The sequence below is a fragment of the Pongo pygmaeus genome, chromosome 3 (assembly GCF_028885625.2).
Source record: "Pongo pygmaeus isolate AG05252 chromosome 3, NHGRI_mPonPyg2-v2.0_pri, whole genome shotgun sequence".
Classification (NCBI taxonomy): domain Eukaryota; kingdom Metazoa; phylum Chordata; class Mammalia; order Primates; family Hominidae; genus Pongo; species Pongo pygmaeus.
The window spans coordinates 41,833,477-41,860,582 of NC_072376.2; the positions used below are offsets into that span (position 1 = coordinate 41,833,477).

At 39.0% G+C, this 27,106-nt stretch overlaps 1 protein-coding gene across 9 annotated transcripts in view; it reads right to left on the bottom strand.

The window, feature by feature from the left end:
* ATP8A1 (ATPase phospholipid transporting 8A1) overlaps positions 1-27,106 on the bottom strand; it is a 256,747-nt gene that overhangs the window by 17,549 nt on the left and 212,092 nt on the right. For all 9 annotated transcript variants that reach the window (XM_063663611.1, XM_054484585.1, XM_054484583.1 and 6 more), the window contains 4 exons: positions 25,973-26,051; positions 20,620-20,681; positions 18,622-18,678; positions 17,619-17,726 (listed from right to left, as the gene is read on the bottom strand). In XM_063663611.1, the coding sequence (XP_063519681.1) occupies positions 17,619-17,726; positions 18,622-18,678; positions 20,620-20,681; positions 25,973-26,051 (306 nt within the window). The remainder of the gene's footprint in view (positions 1-17,618; positions 17,727-18,621; positions 18,679-20,619; positions 20,682-25,972; positions 26,052-27,106) is intronic.

Genomic DNA, 27,106 nt, shown 5'->3' on the forward strand with positions numbered 1-27,106 from the left:
TCCCAGGGGCCTTGAGAAGGGATCAGCTGAGGAAGCTGCAAAGCTGGTAACAGGAGGGCACAGGCTGTGTGTGGGGAACAAGCAACTGCTTGTCTCTGCAGAGTGATGCCGGCTCAAAATCGAACCACTGGGGCTTCAAAAATAAACCAACGCTGCCTGAAAACGCAACTTGCAGAAGAGGAATTGTTCTGAAATTTCTATGTGAACTTTCAGGGAACAAACGTTTGAGAAAATATGAGTTTATGTGCATTTGGCCAAGTCAAGGGGCATGACCGATAAGAGGGGTTTACCTTCTGACCCACAACGGCATGATCTGTTAGCACCTATGTTCCCACACCAGACCGAAATCCTTCTTCACCTTCAATGTGCCCAAGTTCAGTCTCATAGGAGAGAGAATTCAAGTGTGCCACCTGCCTACAAACTAACGGCATGGTTCCTCAGTCTACCTGTATGTGTTTACACTATTCATATCAGAATGGCATGCTGTGACTCTTACTCATGGAAATGTATAGACACCTAAAACAGAAGGCCCTTTGCAGAACTCTAAGACTGTCTCCATGGACCCCAGTTGGAGCAGGTCTGGTGACAGGCCTGGAAGTGGTCCTGGCACAGCCCTTCCCAGCTAATCAGACACTCGAGAAGAAACTTCTCAGTCTCAGTTTCCTCAGCTGTACAGTGGATTGTAGGAATTAAACTCAATAATGTTTGTACAGTGGCTGCATAACATTGATTATTAACAAACTTTCTTCATTTCAATTGTCAAATTTCTTTAAATGCTCTAGTCTCTTGTTCTTTCTAGTGATCTGTCCCATGAGCTTCACGGAAGAAAATTTTTATGACAATATCAAATTAACTGTAAATCAATTTATAAATTTTATGATTTTCATCTCAATAATATCACAACATACGCTTGTCTTATCTGCTCTTTTTAAAATGCAATGATGAAACATAGACCAAAGTAAGAGATCCCTAATAAAGTGCCATTCATCTCAATTTGCCAATTTAGGAAATGGAGAAAAATAATTTTGTCATAGAAATTATTGACTACATCGGCATAATATATTAATTTTGGAAGCGAAAATTATTTGGAAAATAGTGCTTCAAAACAGTTTTTTGGAGGGGAGTGCAGTAAGAGAAATGAATAACTTCCAGAGTAGTTGCGTTAACGTTGGAAACAACAACAAAAAACCAAGAAGTGATTATTTATTAAGTGTCTGGACAAAGCTTTATATAAAAGGCTTTCAAAGCTTAAAAACAGTGAAAAAAAAAAACTATGAAAGGATGCTTTAAAGAACTGATTTACGAAAACGTAGAACTTCCACATGCTCAAAGAAACATAACTAAAAAAGTAAACAATAAAAAACTGGGAGAATGACTACTACAAATACATGAAATTGTGGGTTAATATCTGATCAGAAAAATAGCCCATTTATCATCATAAGAATAGCTGCAATCTCAAGAGATAGGCAAGAGACCTGGAAAGGTATTCATAAAAGCAGCAGCAAGTAATCAATAACATGGAAAAGTGTTAAGCCACTCTGCAGTCCTAGAGAAACACTGACAAATTAGATCAGATTTTAAAAATTCACCATCAGTTTGGTGGAGTGAGAGGTGTATGGTGGAATAGATATTTGTAGCAATTTATATTCCCACCAGCAATGAACTAGCCTTTGGAAAAGGTATTTGGCAATGTGCACCAACACCACAAACATTTATTCCTTTTAATTCGATAATTCAATTTCTGAACTATGTGTTAAAATGAAGTCCAGCTTTTGCTTATCAGTATCTCATGAAACTGTCCTGTGGTTGCTAGCCCTGAAAGCATCCCCTGAAAAGGGCCCATTGCCAGAGATTTAGTAAAGGTGAAAAGAAACCACAGCAGCATCCTCTTGGAGAGTCACAGTGCAGAGCAGCATAAGGCTTCAAGAAGTCAGAGTAAAGCACCCTACTTAAGTTTTTTAAACCCAGGTTTCCTAAAGGTATTGATTGATTATGGAACACTTTCCCCTACATCCTTCTTACAAACATCCCACACAACTAATTTTGGGGAATGCAAATATTCGTTGTGGGTTGTTATAAATAACAAAATACTAGTTAAAGCTAACAGGACACTGTGTGGCTCATTAGGCAAATGTGCATCCCTCAGTCAGAATGTTATCCAAGGTGTGAAGATGCTGTTCACAGACTGTAATTATCAGAAGACTGATAGTTTAGAAGAGTCCTGGAGGGAAAGGTAAACTACCCTGGTATTCTCCCAGGAGCCTTCTGTTAGCATACAAACACCCTCCCTGGAAGGGTTTGCAGTTTGTATCATCATTCATATGGAAATCAGCCACTAATCACCTGTGGCTTAGATTTCTCACCTGAACTTGAAGCACAGGCTAGACTATTGAGCTCCTAACTTGTGGGTCGCACAGGCACCTCAAACCTCACACATCCCACACTGAACACACACTGTCTTCCCTCCAAAGGCTGCTCTTCCTTGGTACAAGCTATTCAGGGAATGGTGTCATCCCTGGATGCCCAAGACAGAAACCTGGGCCCTATTCCTGAATTGGCTTTTTACCCTATGTCCAATATTTCACCGGGTTCTGTTGTGCTTTAGCATCTTCAGATTCATCCATCTCTGGCCAACTTTGCTTATCCCAGTCCAAAAAATTTGCCTGTCCTCCTAGCTGTACTGACTTCAGAAATACTCTGCTTCTAGCTGTTCACACTGCAGCCAGATATTTCCAAAAGGCAAATTCGATGTTAGTAGTTCCTGGATTAAACCCTTTCCGTGGCTTCAGAATGTCCTCAGAATAGAATACAAAATCTTTAATACAATTTCAAGACCTTTCCTATCTGACTTCTGATTGCTTTCCCAATATCATCTCTCAAGCCAGGCCTATCTCTTGCTACACATAACATATTTCGGTTCCTGGAAAGCGCCTGTGCTCACTCTTGTCCTCAGGCCTTTGCACCTGTGATGCCTACTCGTCCTTCAATTTTCCTTTCTTAGACTCAGTTAGAGGACACTACTTGGGCTTCCATTATGTAGGCACCTATCACCCATTTTCTAGTTGCTCATTCATCTTCTTGTTAGACTGTACACTCTCTTAATTCTCATGATCCAAGTGCTTAACCACCAAGCAGATGTTCAATAAATAATTGCTGGATAAATGTTTCTCACAACCTAGTGTTGTAGAAACTATGAAAAACAGAGCCTGGGGACCCTGTTCTTGAGATGTGGTGGTTATGGTTTGCTTGGTTTTCTTGTGCTCTGACATGGAGTTATTCTAGGGGGAGTTAATGCCAGATAATTACATATTTTGGGGAGAGAAGTTGATTCAGCTCCATGACTATCCTTTTCCAATGCAGGCTGCCTTTTCTGTTAAAGGTTGACGAGTGTGCATTAAAAGCTAAATATGTTAAACTATCCCCACTTCCCAGTCTGAATCATCAGATGTATTTCAATGAATCCAAGAAAGGTATGATACCTGGAAATAAAAGTGTTTTTTTTTTTTTTTTTGTGGTTGTGGGGAGGTGAGGAAGAGCTGTAGAATAGGCAGGAAGAGAAGGAAGTACCAGCATTAACAAAGATTTTAATTAACTACACAGTATGAACACTTTGCTAAGTTAAAGAAAAAGAAGCAGAATATAAAATCCCAGTCTTCCTCCTCTAGGCAAATACAAACTTTATCCTTCTGGCTGTTCTGGCCAAAATACTCAAGTCATCTTTGTTTCCCCCTCTTTGAAACTGCGCATTCAATTTACTGGCAAATCTTATCGGCTTGACTTAAAAAAATCCATACACCAATGTTCATAGCAGTACTGTTCACTATAGCCAAAGGGTGCAAACAACATCAACAGATGAGTGGACAAGGAAAATGTGGCATATCCATACAATGGAATATTATTCAGCTTTCAAAGACATGAAATTCTCGCCCACATTACAACATGGATGAACCCTGAATACATTTTGCCAAATAAAATAAACCAGACATAAAAGGACAAATGTGTGATTCTACTTAGATGCAGTGCCTGGAATAGTCAAATTCAGAAACAGCAAGCCCAGTGGTGACTGCTAGGGGTTAGGGCAGAAGGAGAATGGGGATTGTTTAACAAGTATGAGGTTTCAGTAGGGAAAGATGAAAAAGTTCTAGAGATGGACAGTGGTGATGGTTGCACAATAATGTGAATACGCTTAATGCCATTGAATTTACACTTAAAATGATATTATGTATATTCTACCATAACAAAAACATTTAAATGAAAACAAAAAATTCTTAGAGCAAATCCTCTCCCCACCCCAAATCCAGAATCTACCCACTTCACGCCCTTCCATGCTTGCCTAGGCCCACATCATCTTCTGTCTGGAGTGCTACAACAGCCTACTAGGGGTCCCCTGGCCTCCTCCCTGTTCCCTGTACGTACTATTCTCAACAGAGCTCCCAGAGCAGTCCTTCTAGAAGTCAGATCGTGACTCCTTGGCTCAACCCTCCAGAGACTTGGAGAAAAATCAAGAGTCTTTACAATTGTCTCATGGCCCTGGGTGTTCTGCCCCAGCCCTGTCTCCGAAGGCCAGCTCGCTAGTGCCTTTTTTTTTTCCCTCCAACTTTTAAGTTTAGGAGTACATGTGCAGGTTTGTTACACAGGTAAACTTGTGTCATGGGGGTTTGACGTGCAGATTATTTCCTCACCCAGGTATCGAGCTTAGTTATTTTCCCTGATCCTCTCTCTTCTCCCACCCTCCACCCTCCGGTGGGCCCCAGTGTGTGTTGCTCCCCTCTATGTTTCCATGTGTTGTCATCATTTAGCTCCCGCTTATAAGTGAGAACATGTGGTATTTAGTTTTCTATTCCTGCATTAGTTTGTTAGGAATAATAGTGCTTTTACTAGTCACCCCCTCCCTCATTCAGCTTCCACCACCTTGCAGTCTTCAGGCTCTCAGCATTTGTCTATTTCCATCTGGAATTTTCTTCCAGATAGCCACAGGTCCTGGTCACAACACTTCAGGTACAGTGAGGCCTTGTGTGACCACCCCATTGAAAACAGCACTCCACCCCGCCCCATCCTCTCCCCTGCACTCAAGTCCTACAGAGCATTGAACACAGTCCAGCCTGCTGTATAATAGACTTATGTTTGTATGTTTTTCTTCTCTAGATTATAACCTCCCAAAGGCAGAGATTTTCTTTCAGGTTGTATTCCCAGAAACTAGAATAGCACTTTGACATATATTTGTTGAAATATATTATTGATTTAATGACTAAGTTACTAAGTTATTGAAAAATTTTTATTATAAAATTGAGGAAAAAACTTTAATTTTCACTGATATGAGAAGCACTTAAAATAGTATAATAATGCCTCTATCTTCAGTCAGCCTCTAATCTCTTTCTCTGCATTTATAATTATTTTCCTAGACTAGATTACAATCAAGAGGAGAAGGTGTATTTTTTTTGTTCCCCCAAATGGCTCACAAATTGGGAAGAACTGATAATTTAATGATCCTTCTATTCAGAGAATGGTATGTTTATTTATTCAACTTTCAAAATATTTCTCTCATTTTTGTCAAATTTTCTAGTTTTTCTCCTACTAACCATTCACATAACTGGCTAACGTTTCTTCTTGTTGCTGTGAATGGAACCTTTCATTTTTCTTTATGTAAAAAGGCTATTTTATCTTTAAAGATTTAGTTAGGCCTTTTCCAAGGGAGCTAACAAGTTAGAGACAACTCCAAAAGTGGCAAATCCATTATGTATTTCTTAGGATTTTGTCAAATCCAAGAAGTCAATGGTTCTTTCTGGCTCTGACCCCTCTGAAACATCCTGGTAGTATAACTCTTCAGAGATGATTTGTACCATGATCCCCCGAAACATATACACCTCTCACATTTCTCTTTTTAAAACCTATCTGCCATGGTCTGAGGTCATTTAATTTCTCTTGTCTCCTCCTAGGTCTCAGTTAGCCCTTTTGGTCTTCTCAGGAAGCATCTTTTTCGTGAAATCATCATCAATAAAAATCTTCAATGCTTAGCTTCAAGTTTGCAGGTATTGTTTCTTTTCATACAAGTTTCCTTGATCTTTCCAACCACATTGTGGCTCTTTCCTCCTTGCTATACCGCAATGCCTTGTCTATGCTCTATTAGCGAGGTGTCTCTTCGGAGAAGGTGCATTCTGTGTTGCTGTATTCCCATTTCAGTCTCATCTCACCCAATCTCAGTTACCCATAATAGGCTCTTTTCTCCTCCAGTTCCTTTTCTCAGTCACCCAATCTCAGTGGACTGGAAGATCTTATTCATGGAACCTGAGACTCCAGGGTTACTCTAGAGTACCCCGAAAACTGGAGAAATCCACAACTTTAACGTCTATATTTTTATGGCAAAGATACTCTAGAGTATCTTGAAAGCTAAAATCCACAATATTAATATCTATATTTTTATGGCAAGGTAGAAATGTATCAGTAGAATGCTAGAGTCCTCTCTGCTGGCAATGCTACCACTGATGTATGGGAACTTCACATCAACTCATCAAAATCAACTCTGCTTTCAGACACTGAAAAGTGTCATTAGAATTTGAACTTGCAAACACTTCTGAAAGTGTCTTTGTGTTCCAGGCTGGTGAAATACCATGGCGGGACACTGCAGAGGTCATAAGGTTGTTGGACTCTTTCTCAGAGGCCCGAGTCTTCCAGTCTGAATTCATTATGGTAGTTGGGCATGGGGTTGAACTGGGTGGTACGCAGGCATCCCTGGATCAGCAGTAAGTGGTGAATTTGCCACCTTGTACTTTAACCAGAGACAAATTCTAAGTTCATATGAACCTTGGCATGAAGAGAAGTCCCACTGAATCCTTCAGTAGCTGCACATCTTGGGTAGTCTGGCTCAACACTTCCCTCTGAGAAAGCCTAAAGACAAAGGAATGCAAATGCCAAATTCTCTGTTCTGGGCCTTATCATTAAGAACTAACTTTACTGTCTTTCATTTTAGCTGAAAAAAATTCTTGCAAATTTCAATTATATGATATATATATTCATGTCAAAATATAATTATCTTCATGACTTCCTAGTTTATCAATAGCATTTATCACTTCCTCTGACTCAAATCTTTATTCTATGGCTTCTGGTGTACTCTGGAATACTGTATATTCTGTAATGAAAAGCTGTCTGCCATGACTTACAGTAATGATGTTAATAACATTCAGGTAACTTTTTGTGACCTGGTCTTTACTCAACTTTCTGGTTCTAGCTCCAACCATTTTCTGCTTTGGTAACACCAAACTTGCTCCTTGCTTGGGCTATTCTCTACCTGGAAAACTCTTTTCACACCCACCTTCCTGGACAGCTTGGGGAACAGTAGTACCAAGACACTTTTCCAAACAACAGCTTGGGGGTCCAGCGCTCTCTTCTCTGTTAGTCCCTGTGCATTGTGAGCATAACAGCTAGCTTCTTACATCCTAACTGTCTGTGGGACTACTCCATGACAAACTAGCTCCTCAGAATGGACTCTTTTTGAAACTTCTGATCCACTGAACCCGTTATAGGCCCTGACACATAGGCACTCCATAAATCTCAGTTTAATTGAACTGAATTGGGCTCTTACATGGGATGATTACTTTCTCCATGAAACTAGACAGGGCAGAACACCCAGAAAAAAACTAAAGAGAGTGTTTCAGATAAACCCCAATATGTTTACAATTAATTCTCAGCAGCTTTTGATTACTCAGAGACAAAGAAAACTCTTGGCTTGGGTTATCCCAAACAAACAAACAAACACAAATCTTAGAAAATATGCAAATTAGATACCAGCTCACAGCATTTATGTGCTTCTTTCCCTTGGACATTTCTCTGGGGTGACGAGGAGCTGAAAAAGGGGTTATCATCTTGTGGGGCTAAGAACCAATACCCAATCTAGCCATATGATACAAGAAAGAAACTTTGCATCTCTGTTCTCTGGCAAGAGAGTAATAAAAAAAACCGATTAAAAAAGATGTTTAGAGGGAAAGGAGGAAGAGCTAGTTGGGACATGGATAAATTAGAAGTTAATTTTTACAAAAAAATTTTTGACTATATATCAATGCATACTGAGAACTAAACATGCAAAAGAAAATAGTCTTTCTAAAAAGGCATCAAGAGCACTAGAAAATGTGCAGTTCTGAAACTATTTTCTAGGAATATAGTTCCCAGAATAGTGACGATAATTAAAAACATAATTCGTTTTATTTTAATCTTCATTATTGTCCTATTTAAAAACTTAAAAGACACAGAAAAATGAGGACAGTATTAGTAAAAAAATTTTTTTTCATTAGGAGAAACAAAATTTTAAAATGCTGTGATGTTATTAAGTAAGTTGTATGAGACAGGGTATGACATCTCAGTGTTCAATATATTTACTTGTTACACCATTCTTACAGATTTTTATAATTTTGTGGTTCTGCATTTTAGCTTTTTAAAAAAATCTTTAAAAAGCCATCTCATAAAGCATCAGTTGTTCGATTACAAGTCAGTCTGTAAAACACAATAACCTGCATTTCAAGACTGTAGAAAACGATTTTTAAAAACCTCAAAACTTCAAAAAGCACTTAGCTAAAGAAAAACAGCTGTTATATGGCTTACATAGAAAAACTGACTTCCATGGCTGAGACTTTTAGTTGCCCTTTAATTTATCCAATCTATCTCCTTTCTCTATCTTCTTTAGATGCAATCACTTTGGTCCTTGGCTGGACACCTCTTCCTCCAACTCAAAGGCTACATCCTTCTGGCTCTCTTGTTGCAGCTACTTTGGCTATATGATTAGCTTTTGGTCAATGAGATCTAAGTAGAAATGTATTGGTAATGTCTGAGAAGGAGCCTCAAATAGAAATGGTTACTCCTTCTTCCCTCTCTTGCTAGCTGGAAGGTTGGTAAAATGGCTAGAGTTCAGGCAGCCATTCTAGACTGAGGAAGTACACTAAGGTTGGCAGTACAGTAAATTAAAGGCAACCTAGTCTCTGACGATTGTGCAGATTCCATACCAGTCCTGGACTGCCTGTCTCCCAATTGACTTCTATTACATGGAAGATAAATAGGTTTTTATCTTGTTTAATCCAGTTACTTTTTTAAACGCTGAAAAATATGCCATAAAGTAACTTGCTTTGGATGATGCACGCTAGGGAGCTTAAGTGATAACTTTGAACAAAGCAGCTTAACACCAGTCATTGACAATCCCTTTACCTTACCATATGATGGAATGCAAGAATTATGTCCAGTTGGCCAGGTGCGGTGGCTCATGCCTATAATCCCAACACTTTGGGAGGCCAAGGTGGGTGGATCACCTGAGGTCAGGAGTTTGAGACCAGCCTGGCCAACACGGCAAAAACCCATCTCTACTAAAAATACAAAAATTGGCTGGGCGTGGTGGCAGGCACCTGTAATCCCAGCTACTCAGGAGGCTGAGGCAGGAGAATAGCTTGAACCCAGGAAGTGGAGGTTGCAGTGAGCTGAGATCACGCCATTGTACTCCAGCCTGAGGGACAAGAGCGAGACTTCATCTCAAAAAAAAAAAAAAAAAAAAAAAAAGAACTATCTCCAGTTATGAGCTTTATTGAAACAGCACAACAACTTTCATACTTTCTTTCATGAGTATTTCTGGCCTGTCATTCAAACAAAAGCTGTGGTGGTTCCCAAACTAGAATGCTGGGCCTGGAGGGCAGAGAGGCAGTCTGCCCTCTGCCCACCTCACTGACCCCATCTCATAGTGCTCTCTCCAGCTCTCTCTGCTGCAGTCACGGGCCTTGTCTTTGGATGGAAAATCCCGTTGCTGCCTTGGAGAATGGGCACCTGCTATTCCTTGAGCGTGAAATGCTCTTCTTCATATGACAGGTATTCCTGAATCATGTGAGTTTCAGCTTAACTGTCCCAACTTCAGAAAGACCTTCCTGGAACACCTATTATAATCCTGTCCCCTATCATATCTGTTCTGTGTTCCTCCCATCACTTATCACTTTGTCAAATTATCTTTACTTATTCTTCATTTAGTCATTTGTTAACTGGTTTAGTACCTGTTTCTCCTTCCCATTCCCTGGCCCCCTCAATTAGGCAATGGGGATCCTGCCCAATTAACCTGGTATTGAGGAACAGTGCCTGGCACCAATTAAGTCCTCAACACATATTTATGGAGCGAATGAATGTGACAATGAACTGACTCTAGGGCTGCATAGTTAAAGCTGTGCCATACCAGGAGCAGGCTTCGTTCAGCTTTCATACGTTGCTCATCACTGTAGCATACGGGTACACCACGGCCTCTCTCTCACTTATGACATCAAGGCCCCACCATTAAACAAAGGGATCCTTAAGGACAAGGCCAATTCCATTCATCCTTGCATTCTCCAGTGCCTAACACAGGTCCTGGCACACATTAGACGCTCAATCTACACTTGCTGTATATTGCAGGCAAAGGTGCTGTGATTACAAAACACAATGCCAGTTCTCGTAACGGCTCTAAGGTGAGCTCTCACTGTAAAGTGTATGCAGATGTTCAGATGTCCTGATTCATGATTACGTTTGTCATACCCATGTCTCCCTTTTCCTCTCAGCATTTCCATATATACTTCTCTTTACAAAATGGGCTTGGAAGTGGCTCTTGGCCAGCTGCCTTTAGAACAGTGAAGGTCTGCCTGTCTCATTTACTGTTGGGGGCATGAGGACTGTGACCAATGGCAGGTTTTACTGGATGGACTCACAGTCATTGGCTCATTAAAGAACATCTGACAGAATTTTGCATAGTTGTTCCCTCCAGACTACTTGGCTAAACACAGTAATCTCGGATGAAACTCCATCATATCATAACACTGTCCCACCTCATCAACAAGGGGTTGGTCTTAAGACCAATAAATTACCACATGCTACGGAGGTAATTAAAAGCTGATAGATGAATAAAGACTATTTTAACCAGGAAATTCTTCATATGAAAAGTAATTTATTATGTTGGATAAAATAGGCAACAGCACAATTTAGGAAAATCATATCACTAATGTAGTTTATTAATACCTTTCCTACAGGGGTGACACCAAAGGGTTCAACAAAGATTTTTATTGTTTTTCAGAAAGCCTTTACAAACCTCAATCAAGAGATCTGAAATTCTGTAAAACACATGCTCGTTCCTTAACTTCAATTTCCTTCAGTAGTTTTATAGATCCCTTAGGCCAGGGAGAGCAGAAACAGATGGTGCTCGGGAGGACTTTACAGTGCCTGTCTGCAATGCCACAATAAATTTAAAAGTTTTGCTGATACTAAGCTTCTGTTATTAATCCTGATATGAAATGATCCCTGCTGTAGCTTGTTTTTTATTTTTTAATCTGGTTTATTAATCATTGGCTAAACTATTTTCTCCTAGAAATTCAAAAAATACCCAGTAACATCATTTAGACCAGTCGGAAAAGCAGGCCAACATATGTTTATATAACATAGCACTTTTCCCCAGGGCCTACCTTGCCCCATAAATTGTTGTACTGGTGTGAAAAAATACAAGTCAGGTCTGAAAAAAAGTTCTCCTCTTAAATCACAACCATATTTGTGAGAGGAGAGGAAGACAGCGACTTATTTAAAGTCACAGCCAAGTTTGTCACACTAGTTTCTTTTTCTTTTCCTAAACGATTTCTTATTGTTGCATTTTCTAATTGTCTACCTTACCCCCACTGCCCCAACCCCCGATATCGTAATTTCTTTTGAACAGTTAAATATTTCAATAATTTATGGTTGTAGGACACTTGTTAATCATTATCATTTGAATCATTATCATGGGTAGAGCTGTAGAATTACTGTAGTGGAAACAAAGTGCAAAACTATAGGAAGGAATGTTTTCCAAATGAGAACACCCTGCCCACCAACTGAGAACAACCAACTCTTGGCTGGGTCTACAGTAACCGAAGTCTGCACTAAACTCTGAGATATTTGAGGAATAGCTTTCTGGTCACTTCAGGCATGCAGAATGAGCGGAAGCAAAAGGGGAAAAGCTATTTGATGCTCTGAAAAGAACTTCTGGGCAGAGACAAAGGCAGCTAAGGACAGCTGAAGACGGAAATATTATATGCACATGACGACTGGTCAGTTCATCAACCAGATGGCACTAAGTACTTCGATGGGTGGCACTGATGCTAGAAGGGCATTAAATTAAAGTTGATAAGTCTGGGAGAAAAGCTACAGGGAAGGGGAAAGAAAAGATGAGAGAAGAAATGGAAAAGGAACAGACAGGAGTGTGCACGGTGCATCAGGGGACAGAATCAGTCTGGGTTCACACTGTAGTTCAGACATTCTGGAGCGTTTGACCTTCAGAAAGTGTGTCTTCACTTTGTGTCTGTGAAATGTCTAAAAGGATTTACCTCACAGTGTGGCTGTGAACATTAAATGAGTGACCACATGAAAAGTGCCTCTAACAGTGACTGGCCCTTCATCAGTGGGGCCCTATTATAGCTGAGTGGCAACCATTCATTTTCTGATGATGTAGGATGACTGGATTTTCTATTTAATAGTTTTTAAAATTTTTTTTTAACAAAATGGGTATTATTTATGCTAATATTGCTGTTAAGAAGAGGCAAGAGGCTAGGATATGAAGTGAGATGGAATTTCTCTAAATAGGGTTGAGGGAGTCAGGTGGGTGTTGAGAAGGGGGAATTATAACTCTGGGCACTTTTTTAAAGAGACGGGAGCACTTTCATATCTGGCAAGCTTATAGAAATTGTTCAGGGCCCTGGGAAAAGTGGGGAAATGGCAGATGGATTGAATGCAAGGAGGATGGCTACAAGATAAAAAGAGTTATCACCTGAGAGTAAGGAACAGCAATGGGCCCCGAAAAGAAGGTACTGAATTCCTCAAGATGCTAGCATAAACCAATGGGATTGAAAAGAATGACCTGGGTTAAATTCTCTGGGTCACTGGCTATTTCTTTGCTTACTACACAGATTTGGAACATGAGTTTAGCGAAAACAAGGAGTATCTGGCATTAAACATAGCGCCTGGAGAACTTAGTAGGTACACAATAAATGTTGGTTCCCTTCCCTCCCCAACTTAGGGAGCAAGGATTTTCTTTCAACATGTTGAGAGAAATGGCTCTGTCTTTGCTGCAAAGATGACCCAAGAATGTAAGTTGGAAATGACTATAAAGTCCTGATTTATGTGTGAATCTGCATGAAGCTGAATATAGAAGCATGAGACCTGTACTTGTAAGTTGCTGAATTTGTATAATTTGCACCCCGAGATCCTGTTAACTAGAGCAAAATATCTGTGCCCTTTTAAGACAGTTATCTGAAGTGGACGCAGTAAAGAGAGGCATACAAGAGAATCTCTCAGGAATTGGAAGACAAGCTCAGAGGCATAGAATGTAGTGCTGCTTAATTATCACAGTGGCTGGGAGCTCATCTGCCTGGCCTGGGAAGCATTAGTTAAATGAGACCAGCATCCTGTTCTGCTGCTGAAAATCTTCATGTGTTAGAAACCACAAGATGTTGGAAAGATGTACTTATGTGAGCTGAAAGCTGCTTCTCTATAACCTCTATTTCACTGTTTCTCATTTGTTTGTCTAAAACACGGAAGCAAGCAAAAAATGTTATTTGCCAATCACTTAACACTCCTTTATGGGGCACTAGGGGCCCCACACCATTAGGTCTGAGTGAATGAGGAAAGAAATGAAGACACAGTCGTCGCTCGAGAAGGAGTTTAAGCATTCTGAAACAGTTACTGTGGCACCAATGTGGAAGAAGGACTGAGGAAGAACAAGACCGCTGCAATGTCTATAGAGAGGAAAAGGCAGAGAGAAGAAACATGGAGGAGGTAGTGCTGCCAGGAAAACAATACAGAGATGTCCTTTCCTTTACAAATCCCTGAAATACCTGCGAAGACTGAGGGTCCCTTCAGACTTCTAATTTGCAGATCAAATACCACACATTCCTCTTAGCAACTATTATCAGAGAAGGAGCACAGGGCAACGTTTAAGGTAGCAGACCTGGGGATCAGACATAGAGGTTGAAACCTTATCTCTGCCACTGTGAGTCAGATAGTGATGTCAGATAAGGTTCCTAACTTCTCTGTGCCTCAATTTCCACATCTGTAAAGTGGTGATTATGGCAACCCATTTGGTGTGAGGAACATGTGAGTTACCGACAAGCACTCTCTCCTGATGTTCATGGCAAACACAAAGGAGTCTGCCCTGACTTCTCCTCTGTCTCCTCACATCCAACCTGTCCATCAATCCTATTGGCTCTCCCCTCAAACTGTATTCAGAATCCAACCACTTCTTACCACTGCTGCCCTCCTGGTCCCACACACCATGACCTCTCACCTGCTTTATTGGAATAGCCTCCTAAGCGGCTTGCAATACAACAGTCAGAGTCCTACTGCGAAAATATAAATCAGGTCATGACACTTCCCTCTCAAGCTCCTCCAGTTTTTTTTTTTTTAATTTGACCATGAGTAAATGCCACAAGGCTCTATGGGAAACACAACTGAAAATATGGCTCTTGGTTCCCCTTGCCTGCTGTACTTTTCTCTAGGCACTTAAATATGTCCATATTTCATTACTCATTGTATTTACGGTCTGCCTCCTTGCACTAGAAAAGTGAGCTATGGGAGGGCACGGGTTTCTGTCTGTTTCATTCAGGACTGAATCCATAGTGCCTAGAATAGCGTCAGACACACAGAAGAATCTCAATAGCTGTTGGATTGATTGATTGAAAAAAAAAAATATATATATAGTCCTTACAGAACTACCCGGGATAAAGTAAGCGTTCAATATTCATGAGGTATTATTGGTGTTATTCTTCCCAGATCTTGGTTGCCATTTTATAGAGCTCCTCTATTCAGTCAATGCCCCTTTAGAACCACACAGTATCCCACTCTCCAAAATACCTCCTGAACCAGCACAGAGCAGAACAGGGCTGCTATTCTCTGTCTGCTCCACCTCTACAAGGTACCATCCTGGAGACCCTTATTAAGCTTTTGGGCAACCAAAACACACTTACGTACATAATTAGTTAATTATTTAGTGTGGAAGGAATTGCTGCCAAATCAACACAGGAAAGGACTGGGATCCTGGGGATATGGTCTTTGGATTAGATACTTACGACCCTGTTAGTGGTGGTGACAGAAATTACCTACACCCGGCATCAGGAATCCTGCAGAACAGCCTCAAGTTCTGGGGGCTGCTCTGGGCCGTGTTTCATTACGTGGATATCATAAAACATGTCAAGGCAGCAGATGCTAACATTTAACTTATGCTGGCATTACTTACAATATATTACTATATGCAATAGATAATATATGTAATGTACAATATATTACAATAATATATTGCTATGAAAGTTAACAGTTGAGTAAGCTTTAAGACAGTTAGCCAATTATGTATATACCTACAGATATAAATATTGGCATATACATGAATCTTTCACATTTACATATGTATGTATATATATATGCATGTATTTGGCTATATTCTTAAGAATTTTAAGATTAGAAAAACATAGACCTAAGAGTAGTCACTTCTTCTTGAAATTAACTGAGTTGTAATGTAACATAACTAGTGACTCTATATCTATAATAAAAATGTTAGAAATTGAATACAGCTACAACATTTTTTGGGACTTATTAGCCTAATGCCCAAGAAACAGTAAATGGAGAGATTTACCTTGGAGAATCTGAGTGGCATTCTCACTATATCCTTATATTGACATTATTGTGAGGCTCATTTACACACACACCCACATCCCACCACACCCACATCCATACCCACACCAAAATGCTTTGGGAGCACTAAAATGCTACATAAATTTAAAGTATTCTTCTTTTGTTTGAATAAAGAAAACAGACATTTTGGACATGCTAGTCAAGCCTACCCTACAACTGAATTAATCCATTTTCATATTTTCAGTGGAGCACCAGCTATTTAAACACTATATTCAGAGTAGCAGTAGTAATAAAACAACAAGAAAAGAACCTCTGTTAACACTTCCCACTGTATATGAAGTGAACAGAAATGTGATGGAGTACTGACATTCATTTCACTTTGAATTAAACACAGCATCACCATGAGTCTCAAGAGACGATATTAAGTTTTGTGTTTGGGTAATACTGAGAATTCTACAGGCAAGGGTAGAATTATATTTGGTTGGCAAAAAGCCAGTCAAACTTCACACTTGTCCTAGAAGTAGGTGGTCAAAACCTCAGTTCTTGTCATCAAACCTATCGGCCATACTTGCTTAAACCATCTGGGTCTCAAATCTTTTGTGTTATTCATTTTGAAAATAAAATAAACATTAAGAAATGAGATAAAGGAAGGCAAAGACTTATGTCTAATGAAAAAGATATCAAGTTAAAATCGACCTAAGGGAAAAGCAGGTTCAATGAGACAGAGTACATCAAATAAAAACAAAGAATAGAATTAAATTTTCCAAATGTCATCATCAGATACACACACACGCACATACTTTTTTTTCCTTCGGTTGTATTCCTTTATTTCAGGAAAAGGACTCAGAAACCAAGGTAAAGAGGAGACCCGCTCACAGCGTTCTCCCTGTTCTGCTTAGAATACATGCTGTAAAATTTCTAGTTTTCACAATATATGTTTCAAAAGAAGCCTTCACTTTTTGTAGAAGGAAGTATATACTCCTTGATATGTCTGGTTTTGCTGTAATAGTATATAATGCCTCTCTCTAATAAATTTAACCACAAAATTTTAAAAATGTGTCTGTATTCTGCTAATTTATAAAAAGCAGGATGCTGTCAGATAAAATTTCATGAAAATGATCTATAAACCAGACTGTCAAAAGTGAAAGGTACTCAGGCAGTACTTAGGGGCAACAAATACATGAAAACCACTGGAAAGGGTTCCCGTGACTGCGGTAAAACAATGTACTGTCACGGAGCTCACATTACCTTGATTTGCAAGTTACTGTGAGGTCACAGGAAATCCCAAAATGTTTTCCACATTTTCTTTTATACATTTTATGTCAAATTTCCTGCAATTGAAATCATAAACCCTCCTACTGCTGGAATCTCTTCAGAAGGAAAGGAGATCTTTTGACACTCCCCCATGAACACCTAATAACTCAATTCCTACCCGTGTAACAAGAAACTGAAAGACAGAATTGAAAATGGACTATGATAAGGCTGAAATGTCAGATGCCCTAATTCTTTCAAAATGAAAACCAAACTGATGTCATTAGGACAACTCAAAAAGTGCATTTAATCTAGTGACAGCAGATTTTTCTCTAGAATAAGAGATAACAGAAGAAATGATAGACTGTCCCAAGACAGAAACTCACCATTTCCCCAAATCTTTAATCAAAATGTATTTGTGGCTTTATGGTGTAATTTTAAAATGGCATCTTCTATATGGATATTCTTAATGAGATTCAAGCTCCCGACAAGCATATTTTATTGTCCTGGCTATGTTTATGAAAGGATAAGTCAGATTTAAGTAAAATGTTCAAGTTTAAAATATTCTCTCAAGATTAATCACTCAAAACTGTGGAATTTAAAAACAGCTTTTAAATGGTCAAATACTATTTTAATATAAATCAACAAGATGGAAAATTATGCTAAATGATTAAGGTTCGCTAAAAAATACCAGTTTTTAAGGTTTTGTTGGATCGTCAGTTATTAGCGCACATTACCTCTCCTGACATATCAGGGGCCATTGGAATGGCAGGCCACAGAGATGAGTAGATTCCAAAAAACACCACCCAGAGTGCGATGCTCCCCCATATCGCTATGTGGCTGAACTGTAGAGCAAGGAAATCTGAGTCAAAAAAGTTTTATGTAGACCGAGTACACAAATACTAATGAAACTCTCTCAAACTGCCTTATTAACTTTTTATTATATCCATAAAAATATTATCTATAGGAGTTTCTACCTAATTGCGTGTGTTTTTTAATTGGATCTTTAAGTGCTAATCTCTTCTACAACAGTTGCAATGTTTGTGGTACTGGAATTTAGAACTGTTCCTCCTCTAGCTTTTTTGGTAGTTTTTTCCTCTTACGCTTACCTTTTTTATCCCTGAACATTTGGAAGCCTGCCTTACTCTTGGTCTGCATGCTCTCACCGAAATATGTCAGACCCTTGTGAGAATATTATATGTATGCAGATGGCTGTTAAATCCAAATGCCTTGTGGCAATCTTTCCCAGGGACATGAAACTTTAATTTTTGTTTCCGGGGTCTCTACTGGACGGGGGTACACCGCAAAACTAACGTATCTAAAATGGAACAAGACTGGGTATTTATCAATGTCTGAGGACAAATCTTTAATATTTTCAGTCTTCAGAATCACTTTCCTATGGGTTTGCTGCAGAACACCAGTCCAGCGACACCTCTAAGAAAAGACTTGTAATCCATAAGTTTAAAGTCTCACCACTTCCTGGGATACTCATAATATATGACAATACTTTAAAGGCTCTGAGAAGTCTTGTGGTAATGCACTTGTTTGTTTAACTCAGTATTTCCCAACTAAAACCTCCAATTCTCCTTCCCCTACCCCTGACACCCCACAATTGAAAACCTGTGGACTAGGACATATCAACCTGGGATATATCAAGTTAGAGCGAAGACCACCACCAAGACTGGAGATAACGCACAAGTAAACGTGACATTTCTTGGTTGTGGTGAGATATTTTCTTACCCATGTCCAATATGATGTCTCCAATCCAGCTTTCAAACACACAGTTATCACCACAAACTAAAACAGAAGGGGAAAATGTTATTGTATCTCATAAACATGAAAGTTCATCAAATGACTGAAAGATTTATAAAGAACAGATATCTCTGAATGTAAATATGGGACCAGGAGACTGCTGCTTGCTTGTAAGTCCAACCAGCAAAGAGACAGGTGAATTAGCTGGGCAGCCGACAGGACTGTGATAGGTCAGAGGTGCCCAGGGCAGCACTGCACTTCCGGCTTCCTTGCCTCTCCCTCGCCTGCACATCCTGACCCTCCATCCACGAGCTCTTCTATATGTGTTTTCTGCTTTTTGTACAATTCATGAACAGCAATAGCACATGCCTGAGTTAATTTGAGTTTTCAAGCTTACTTTACCTTTATTTTAAATCTCCTTTCATATTTAAAGTCCAACTTTCTGAATTTTAAAGACAAATTTTAATGAATAAAATAACCAGACATTTAGAAATCTAAATGCTTACTCTGGAACTTTACTTAAAACCTTGCTGAGTAGGATATGAGACATTTCTCCATGATATATGCACCCATCGCTAGTCATTCTGAAAAAGGAAACTGGGGTTGGATTAATTGCTCTGTGTTTTCCACAGTATAACATAATTATGAAGTGTACTTGCCGCGAAGTCAGACTATCTGTGCCCAAGACGTTATCACTTAGCTATTGTGGTTAATGAACAAAGCAAGTTACTTCACCTCTTTGTGTCTCAACTCCTATACTTGTAAACTGGGACTGATAAAGCTTACCAATCTTACAGAGATTTTTTTTTTTCTTTTTTTGAAAGTAAAACTCTAAAATACTCAGAACAGTGATTAACATGGAATATTATTTATTTATAATAATACAGTCTTAAATATTGTTAGTTGTCAAGGAACCCTAGGCACCTTTGATAGTTGTGGTGATGGAAGTGATGTTTGCTAGCACTTGATCAATAAATGCTTGAAGTGCCCAGTTCTACTTTAAGGCACATTAAGGGTTTGCACACAGCATGTGATAAGACACTTCCCAGTGGGGTTGTAAAGTCAGGTTACAGTAAGAACAGTTGAGCTTTCTCAGCAGGATAGCTAATGGCAATTTAGGTTATTTGTTAAAATAAAACTTACTAAATGCAAAAATTAATTTATGTGATCCAAACATTCTAAAAGAAGAGATATAGGCCAGGTGTGGTGGCTCATGCCTGTAATCCCAGCACTCTGGGAAGCTGAGGTGGGTGGATCACCTGAGGTCAGGAGTTTGAGACCAGCCTGGCCAACATGGTGAAACCTCGTCTCTACTAAAAATACAAAAATCAGCTGGGCGTGATGGCATGCGCCTGTAATTCCAGCTACTCAGGAGGCTGAGGCAGGAGAATCATGTGAACCCGGGAGGCAGAGGCTGCAGTGAGCCAAGGTCATGCCATTGCACTCTAGCCTCAGCGACAAGAGTGAAACGCCCTCTCAAAAAAAAAAAAAAAAAAAAAGAGAGAGAAGAGATATAGTTTGAAATAAATTAAAGAAAAATACTCTCCTGAGACCTGGATACTGTAAAGTGTTCCCAGGAGACATCCATGACATACACTCTGATTTATTTCTACCCACTGCTCTGCTTTCGCATTCATGTCGTATGAGAAGGAGTCATCAGCCCCTGCAAACATACTTTTGCTTGTCTTTTACTACTTTGGTGGGTTGATGCCAAGAGAAAGGAGACCCCCCAGATTTGTCAAAACCTCAATCCTTCTGCTACTTAATGGTACTGATTTCCTATCATTCAGTTATTTTATTTCATTATTTGATAAAAATGAAATAAGACCCCGTTATAAGCCCTGGGTCTTATTTAATTTTTAAAGGGAACTGTAAACAACCCTTAAATCCAGAAGCACTCATATCACATTTAAATTTAAAAATAAAATGAGGACAGATGAAAGGTTTTGATTTTATACGCAAACGAGACCAACATCCCTCACTCACAGTGTACACAAAGTTTCCCAGTAGCAGATAATCCGAGGTTTTCCCATTTCCAAATGCAGTACCTGTACGAAAAGGAGAGGCCTGTTAGAAAGGAAAATGAGATTCTTTCAGAATCTTTTCAAAGATATTCAGAAAGTTTGAACGAAGGAAGGGAAATCAAGGGATACACAATGGAGCCAGAAATGAGATTAAAAAAAAAACAAAAAACCCAAACACTGTTGAGTGCTAACAAAGCTGCTGTAAAGATAGGCCACAAAAGCCAACATTGAAGAAGGAAATCTGACTTGTTAACGAATTTTCAGAGTCCACAAGATTAAAAAAAAAAAATTCAACAAATTGTTCAAACAAAGCAGGAAAGGGCATTCTGGATTGTAATAAAGAACTCTGTTAACAATATGGATGAGAGTCATAGGGAATCTTCTCGCTATCTCTCAATAAAGTTGTTGGCATTGGGCCAAAAGGGATTCATAAAAGTAACTCACAGAGGGCCAAAGAACACCAGTGTGGTTTCAGGCATGTGGCTCTTTGAAGGTCTGGCTGAGTATAGGGGCATATTTTAAAGTATTTTGTTATTCTAGCAATGACTAACAAACGTGGCTTTATTTCTATTTATTTATTTTTTTTAGACGGTCTTACTTTGTCTTCCAGGTTGGAGTGCAGTCGGGCGTGATCTCGGCTCACTGCAACCTGCGCTCCCGGGTTCTAGTAATTATCTTGCCTCAGCCTCTGGAGTAGCTGGGATTATAGGTGTGCGCCCCCATGCCCAGCTAATTTTGTTATTTTTAGTAGAGACGGGGTTTCACCATGTTGGCCAGGCTGGTCTCGAACTCCTGGCCTCAAGTGATCTGCTGGCTTTGGCCTCCCAAATTGCTGGGATTACAAGAGTGAGCCACTGCACCTGGCCGCCTTCAAATGTGGCTTTAGATGAAGGAAGTGGTAGCTGATGCACAAAAATTTCTAGTACTGATAAAATCAAGTGAAAATAAGAAAGAGCTGAATAATTAAATTATTGATACCATTGAAAAATTAGAAATCCACGGTATATATAATACAATGATGCATGCACATATTCAACGTTTATTCAGAGTCAAATATGTAAGGGCAAACTATATTAGAATAAAGTATGGGATGAAACACAGAGAGTGGTACTGGTGAGCTTTGGAGATAATGAAGTTTAGTTCTATTACTATTAACAGTTGTGTCATTTTGGGTTATTTATAATCAATCCCTATGGAACTCTGTTTAGCTAAAAGGAGTGAAGCTATTTAACCTGAGGGGGTTTTGAAGTGACAATGAAGTTCTGTACGTAAAGCACCAAGCAGTATCAGGGCAAGGCATGTTCAGCATTTGAATAATTTGGGTAAATCACTCATTCTCATACTTCCTGGTCTATGGATCCCTTTACACTAAAAAATTATTGAGGGTCTCAAAAAGTTTTTATGTGGTTTATGTCTATCAATATTTACCAAATTAGAAATTAAAACAGAAAATATAAAATTATGTATTGATTATCATAAATATAAAACCTAACACATGGTAATATAAATGACAGGTTTTCTGAAAAGTACTTTCCAAAGCAAACAAAAAAATAAGTGAGAAAATTGGTATTGTTTGGGTTTTCACAATCTCTTATTTCTGGCTTAATAGAAAGCAGCTGGATTCTCATGTTTTGATTGAAATATAAAAGGGAAATCCAGCTGCACAGTGATATGGAGTTGTAAAGAAGAAGAGTATTTTAATAATATTTTCTAATAACTGTGGATAGTCTTTGATACTACATCAAAACTCAACAAGTAGCCTCCCTCCCTCCCTCTCTTTTTTGTTTTTTGAGACGGAGTCTTGCTCTGTTGTCCAAGCTGGAGTGCAGTGATGTGACCTCAGCTCACTGCAACCTCCACCTCCTGGGTTCAAGCAATTCTCCTGCTTCAGCCTCCTGAGTAGTTGGGGTTACAGGTGCATGTCACCATGCCCAGCTAATTTTTGTATTGTTAGTAGAGACGGGGTTTCACCATGTTGGCCAGGCTGGTCTCGAACTCCTGACCTCAAGTGGTCCACCCACCTTGGGCTCCCAAAGTGCTGGGATTACAGGCGCGAGCTACTAAGCCTGGCCAACAAGTAGTTTCTCAAAGTGGTAGAGGTTTGTTGCCAGTGTGGAATCTGAAACTATATCAATGAACTTTCTGTACTTTATTGCATTAAAATCCATCAGTCTACTTTGTACTTTGCTTTTTTTTTTTTGAGATGGAGTTTTGCTCTGTCGCCCAGGCTGGAGTGCAGTGGCATGATCTTGGCTCACTGCAACCTCCACCTCCTAGGTTCAAGCGATTTTCCTGCCTCAGCCTCCTGAGTAGCTGGGACCACAGGCATGCGCCACCACACTTGGCTAATTTTTGTATTCTTAGTAGAGACGGAGTTTTGCCATGTTGGCCAGGCTGGTCTTGAACTCCTGACCTCATGTGATCCACCTGCATTGGGCTCCCAAAGTGTTGGGATTACAGGCGTGAGCCACCATGCCCAGCCTACCTTGCACTTTGAATGGATATTTTACCCATGCATGATTCTGCAGCCTCTGATTCAATCCAGAAGGCACCATTCCTTGAGACAATCACTGCACTTTGGTATGCAGAACTGCTTTACATGTATGTTAATACTTCCCATTTTCTCAAATACAGAATATTATTAAGATGGTTCAAGTTTTAATAAAAGCATTAGTTTTATGGTGTCTTCATGCGCATTCTTAAATGAAACCTAGTGCATGACGGTGAATAATATAATGACTACTAGCACAGTGGTACCACTGTTTGTGGATGACAAAAAGGTCTTGGGTATTCCCAGGGTCTATAGACTACTCTTTCAGAACTGCTGAGGCAAAGGAATAAATGAATATGTAGCTATATATTACATAGCATGTGTAAAGTTCTTCAGTATCTCCATCCTTTCAGAAACCAAAAAACAAAAGAACCCTCCCCCCTAAAACATTCCTTATTTAAAAATGAGAACAAGGTGAAACAACAACTACAAATCCCTCAACATCAAAACCCATAAAGTAGTTTATGCTAAACGTCAATTCACCCCTTAAAAAAAGAAAGCAAGTATTCCCTAGTCTTGGCTAGTTTTGGTCTCTATAAGCAGCACTCTCGTGAACTGCCTTGACTGAAGCTGGATAGCTGCGTGGCTTTCCAGAGAAATGGAATGATGGATCTAGGAACTGCTTCTCTGGAAGATGAAGTCACTTGGGAATTCCTTTCAAACCCTGTCATTGCTAAGGTGTTTTGGATGCTATCTGGTTTAAGTGACTTTTGATATTCAATTCCTTTTTTTCTAATTTAGAAGGTTGAAATAGCAGTTTAGTAGATGGGCATGCCTTATCTTTCAAACCTATACTGATTTTGCATTTTGAAAATAAATTTTACTTGGAGAGCTTGTCTGAGGTCAGGGTATCTTGAATTGTACCCTGGACCTCCATATGCTGTTGCTCCAAAAAGTGGAAACAATCTAAAGGTCCATCAACTGATGAATAGATTAAAAAATATCATATATCGTGGAATATTATTCAGCCATAAAAAGGAAGTATTGATTCCAGTTGCAACATGGATGAACCATGGTCACATAATGATTCCATTTATATAAAATGTCTAGAATAGGTAAATCCATAGAGACAAAAAAAATGTAAGTAGTTGCCAGGGTCTGGTAGGGAAGGTGCGGAGAAACAGGGAGTGATTGCCAACGGTTATGGGGCTTCTCTATTGAATGATATGAATGTCTGGCATTAGATAGTGGTGACATCTGCATAATTCTGTGAATATACTAAAAAACCACTGAATTGTACACTTCAAAAGAGTTAACTTTTACAGTATGTGAATTATATGTCAAAGCCAAACAAACAAGCAAGCAAACTAACTCACTGTAATTCTCCTGGCCTCCTGGGTCAATATTCTACACTTTAATTAAATATGCTTACCATGCTCATTCCATGGCCTAGACATTGAGAAGTATTTACTGTTGTAAATTACAAAATTAAAAAAGGAGACGAAAATCTTAGCTAGAATATGAAACCACTGCCTTCTTTGTAGTACTCATCTTGCTTATGCCACATGCTCTTGGTAATTCATTCACAATTTGCTGAGGGCCTACTACAAGCTACGCACTGTTCTAAGCACTGTGAATACAACGAAACTAATTACCTGCCCATCTGAAGCTTCAATTCTAAAAGAGGAGAAAGATCATACAAAAGAAACAAACATATCAAAACTTGATTGACAAGTACCATGAAGACATACAGGCTGACAAGGGAATACAGCCTAGGAGCAGTGGGGGCAGGTGGTGGTTGCTCTTTTGGACAGGATGATCTGGGAAGGCTTCTTGAGCACAGACCTGAGGCATGCAGGGGAGAGAGCCAATTAGAATATCTGTGAAGAAAGGGGAACAATTTGGAGGTGGAGGATTTTGTTCTAAGTGTGCTAAATCTTTATGGATTTCTGAGGAGGGAGGCACCTGGTCTGATTCATGTTTTGCAGGGATCACTCTGGCTACCTATGGAGAAGAGATCATCAGTGGGCAGCAGCAGGCAGCACTCTCTTCTGTTGGCAACCATTAACTGACAGACAGTAGGTATGGCCTGTACTTATAAAGGACTGACAACTGCTTGGGTGTACTATGTGTTGTGTTTTTGATTACCGTAGTATTGAAGCAGGCACGCTGAATGGTTGGTGTCTTCCCCAGGATCTCAAGGCAAAGTTGGCTCCAAGACAGAGCAGCATGAGCTTAAGAATCACAGGGATCTCTTTTCTAAAGTAGCTATTTAATCACTTTTATGTGTGTAGGAAATGCACCATGATCCTCTCTCCCCAAACTGAGAGAATAAAATCACTCCCCTCAAAATGAGCAGAGTAAAAGCTAACACTCCAAGATGAACATAAAAACATATTAAAAACCTCATCCAAAACATTGACTCAAGTATACTTGAAAATACCAGCATGTCTGATTAGATTCAGTATAAAGGGCTTGATACAAGCCTCATAGGTATAATAAATAGGCTACATAAAATATTAGCACTTATTGTCCTCAAACTATACATCAACAGAGGGGAAAAAAAAGCCCTAAAATTTAACTCTCTGCAAGTTTGGAAAACATGAGAAGTAAAGAAGAAAGGCTTTGCATATATTAAATCACTTTGCTCCCAAAGGAATAATAAAAATCTTCAAAGTGTGTCCAATTTTTGGATGCATGCATTTTAGGTTAAGAGAAATATCATACAATGAAACTGCTATACTTTTTAACATACATTGACAATGAGTTATTTTTCTAAAAAAGTAAAAAGTCATCTCTTTGCATTCATATCCCTTCTACTTACCATACTGAAGGGCTTTTAGTGGAAACCAAAACAGAATAACTGAGTGGAAGAGGCCATTTAAACAATGAACCCAGAAAACCTGAGGGAAAACAAAAATCCATGAGAACCATTTGCGATAAACTAGCTCCGTGAACTCTGACCTTTCTTTTTATCTATGAGCTAGATTCACAAAATGTGTTTCTGTCGGGCCACCACTGTGAATTAATAGAACTGACAGACACTTTCTGCCTCTTAGACTTTCATGGGTCATTTATTTATTTTTATGTTTCTCAAAATGTTTTTTCAGCTTCACTTGAATTTTTTTTCTGCTTCTCAAAAACTAAATTGAAATTTCTGCCTGAAAAAGAAAATAAAATTTAAAATAAAAAAATGCAGATTCTGAAATTCCTTAAGTGGGACTATTTTCATAATTCCAGAAGAATAGACTTTTAAAAGATTATAATTTGGGGAAATCTCTTTCTTTTCCCCACATATAACTGTAAACTTTCCAATGCTAAAGATGTAATGCTTTCTCTTACCAAGAGATATAAAGATACTCTATACTATTCTCTGCAGGGTATCAAGATATATACTTGTTATAGCCAGTATAACATTTAAATTATATAATCATACAAATAAAGCACTGTGACTATGACTTTACTAAAGGCTTTCACAATTTAACACTGTTAATACCAAGTTTTGTATAATTATAACATCATATAATAGTTACTACTTTTTATATCTATTGTATTTTAAGAACAAGAGAGCAAGCGTCACTGGTACTTTCTTTGTAACATGGATGTGAAAGATTAAGTTATAGAAAAACTGTTCAGAATTCTTATGGCCCCTCTAACAGTTGTAGTTTTGTCATTTAAAAGTGCTTCTTGCAAACAAAACTTATGCTAAATAAAATTGGCATGTATGAATAGTTTTAAGCTGTTCAAACAACAGAAATTAAGTTGCCTGCCTCCCAAAATTTTCCACTGTGAGCTCAATCTCTTTTGTTAGTTCTCCCAGCCACACTGGATTGTATGATCCAATTTACGCTCCAATACATTACACATTTGAACTTGTGTTACTCATTAACCTTTGTCTCTTCTCCTCACTGTGTCATTACCACAAGTTTTTATTTGACAGAAAGCACAGGTGGGTGCA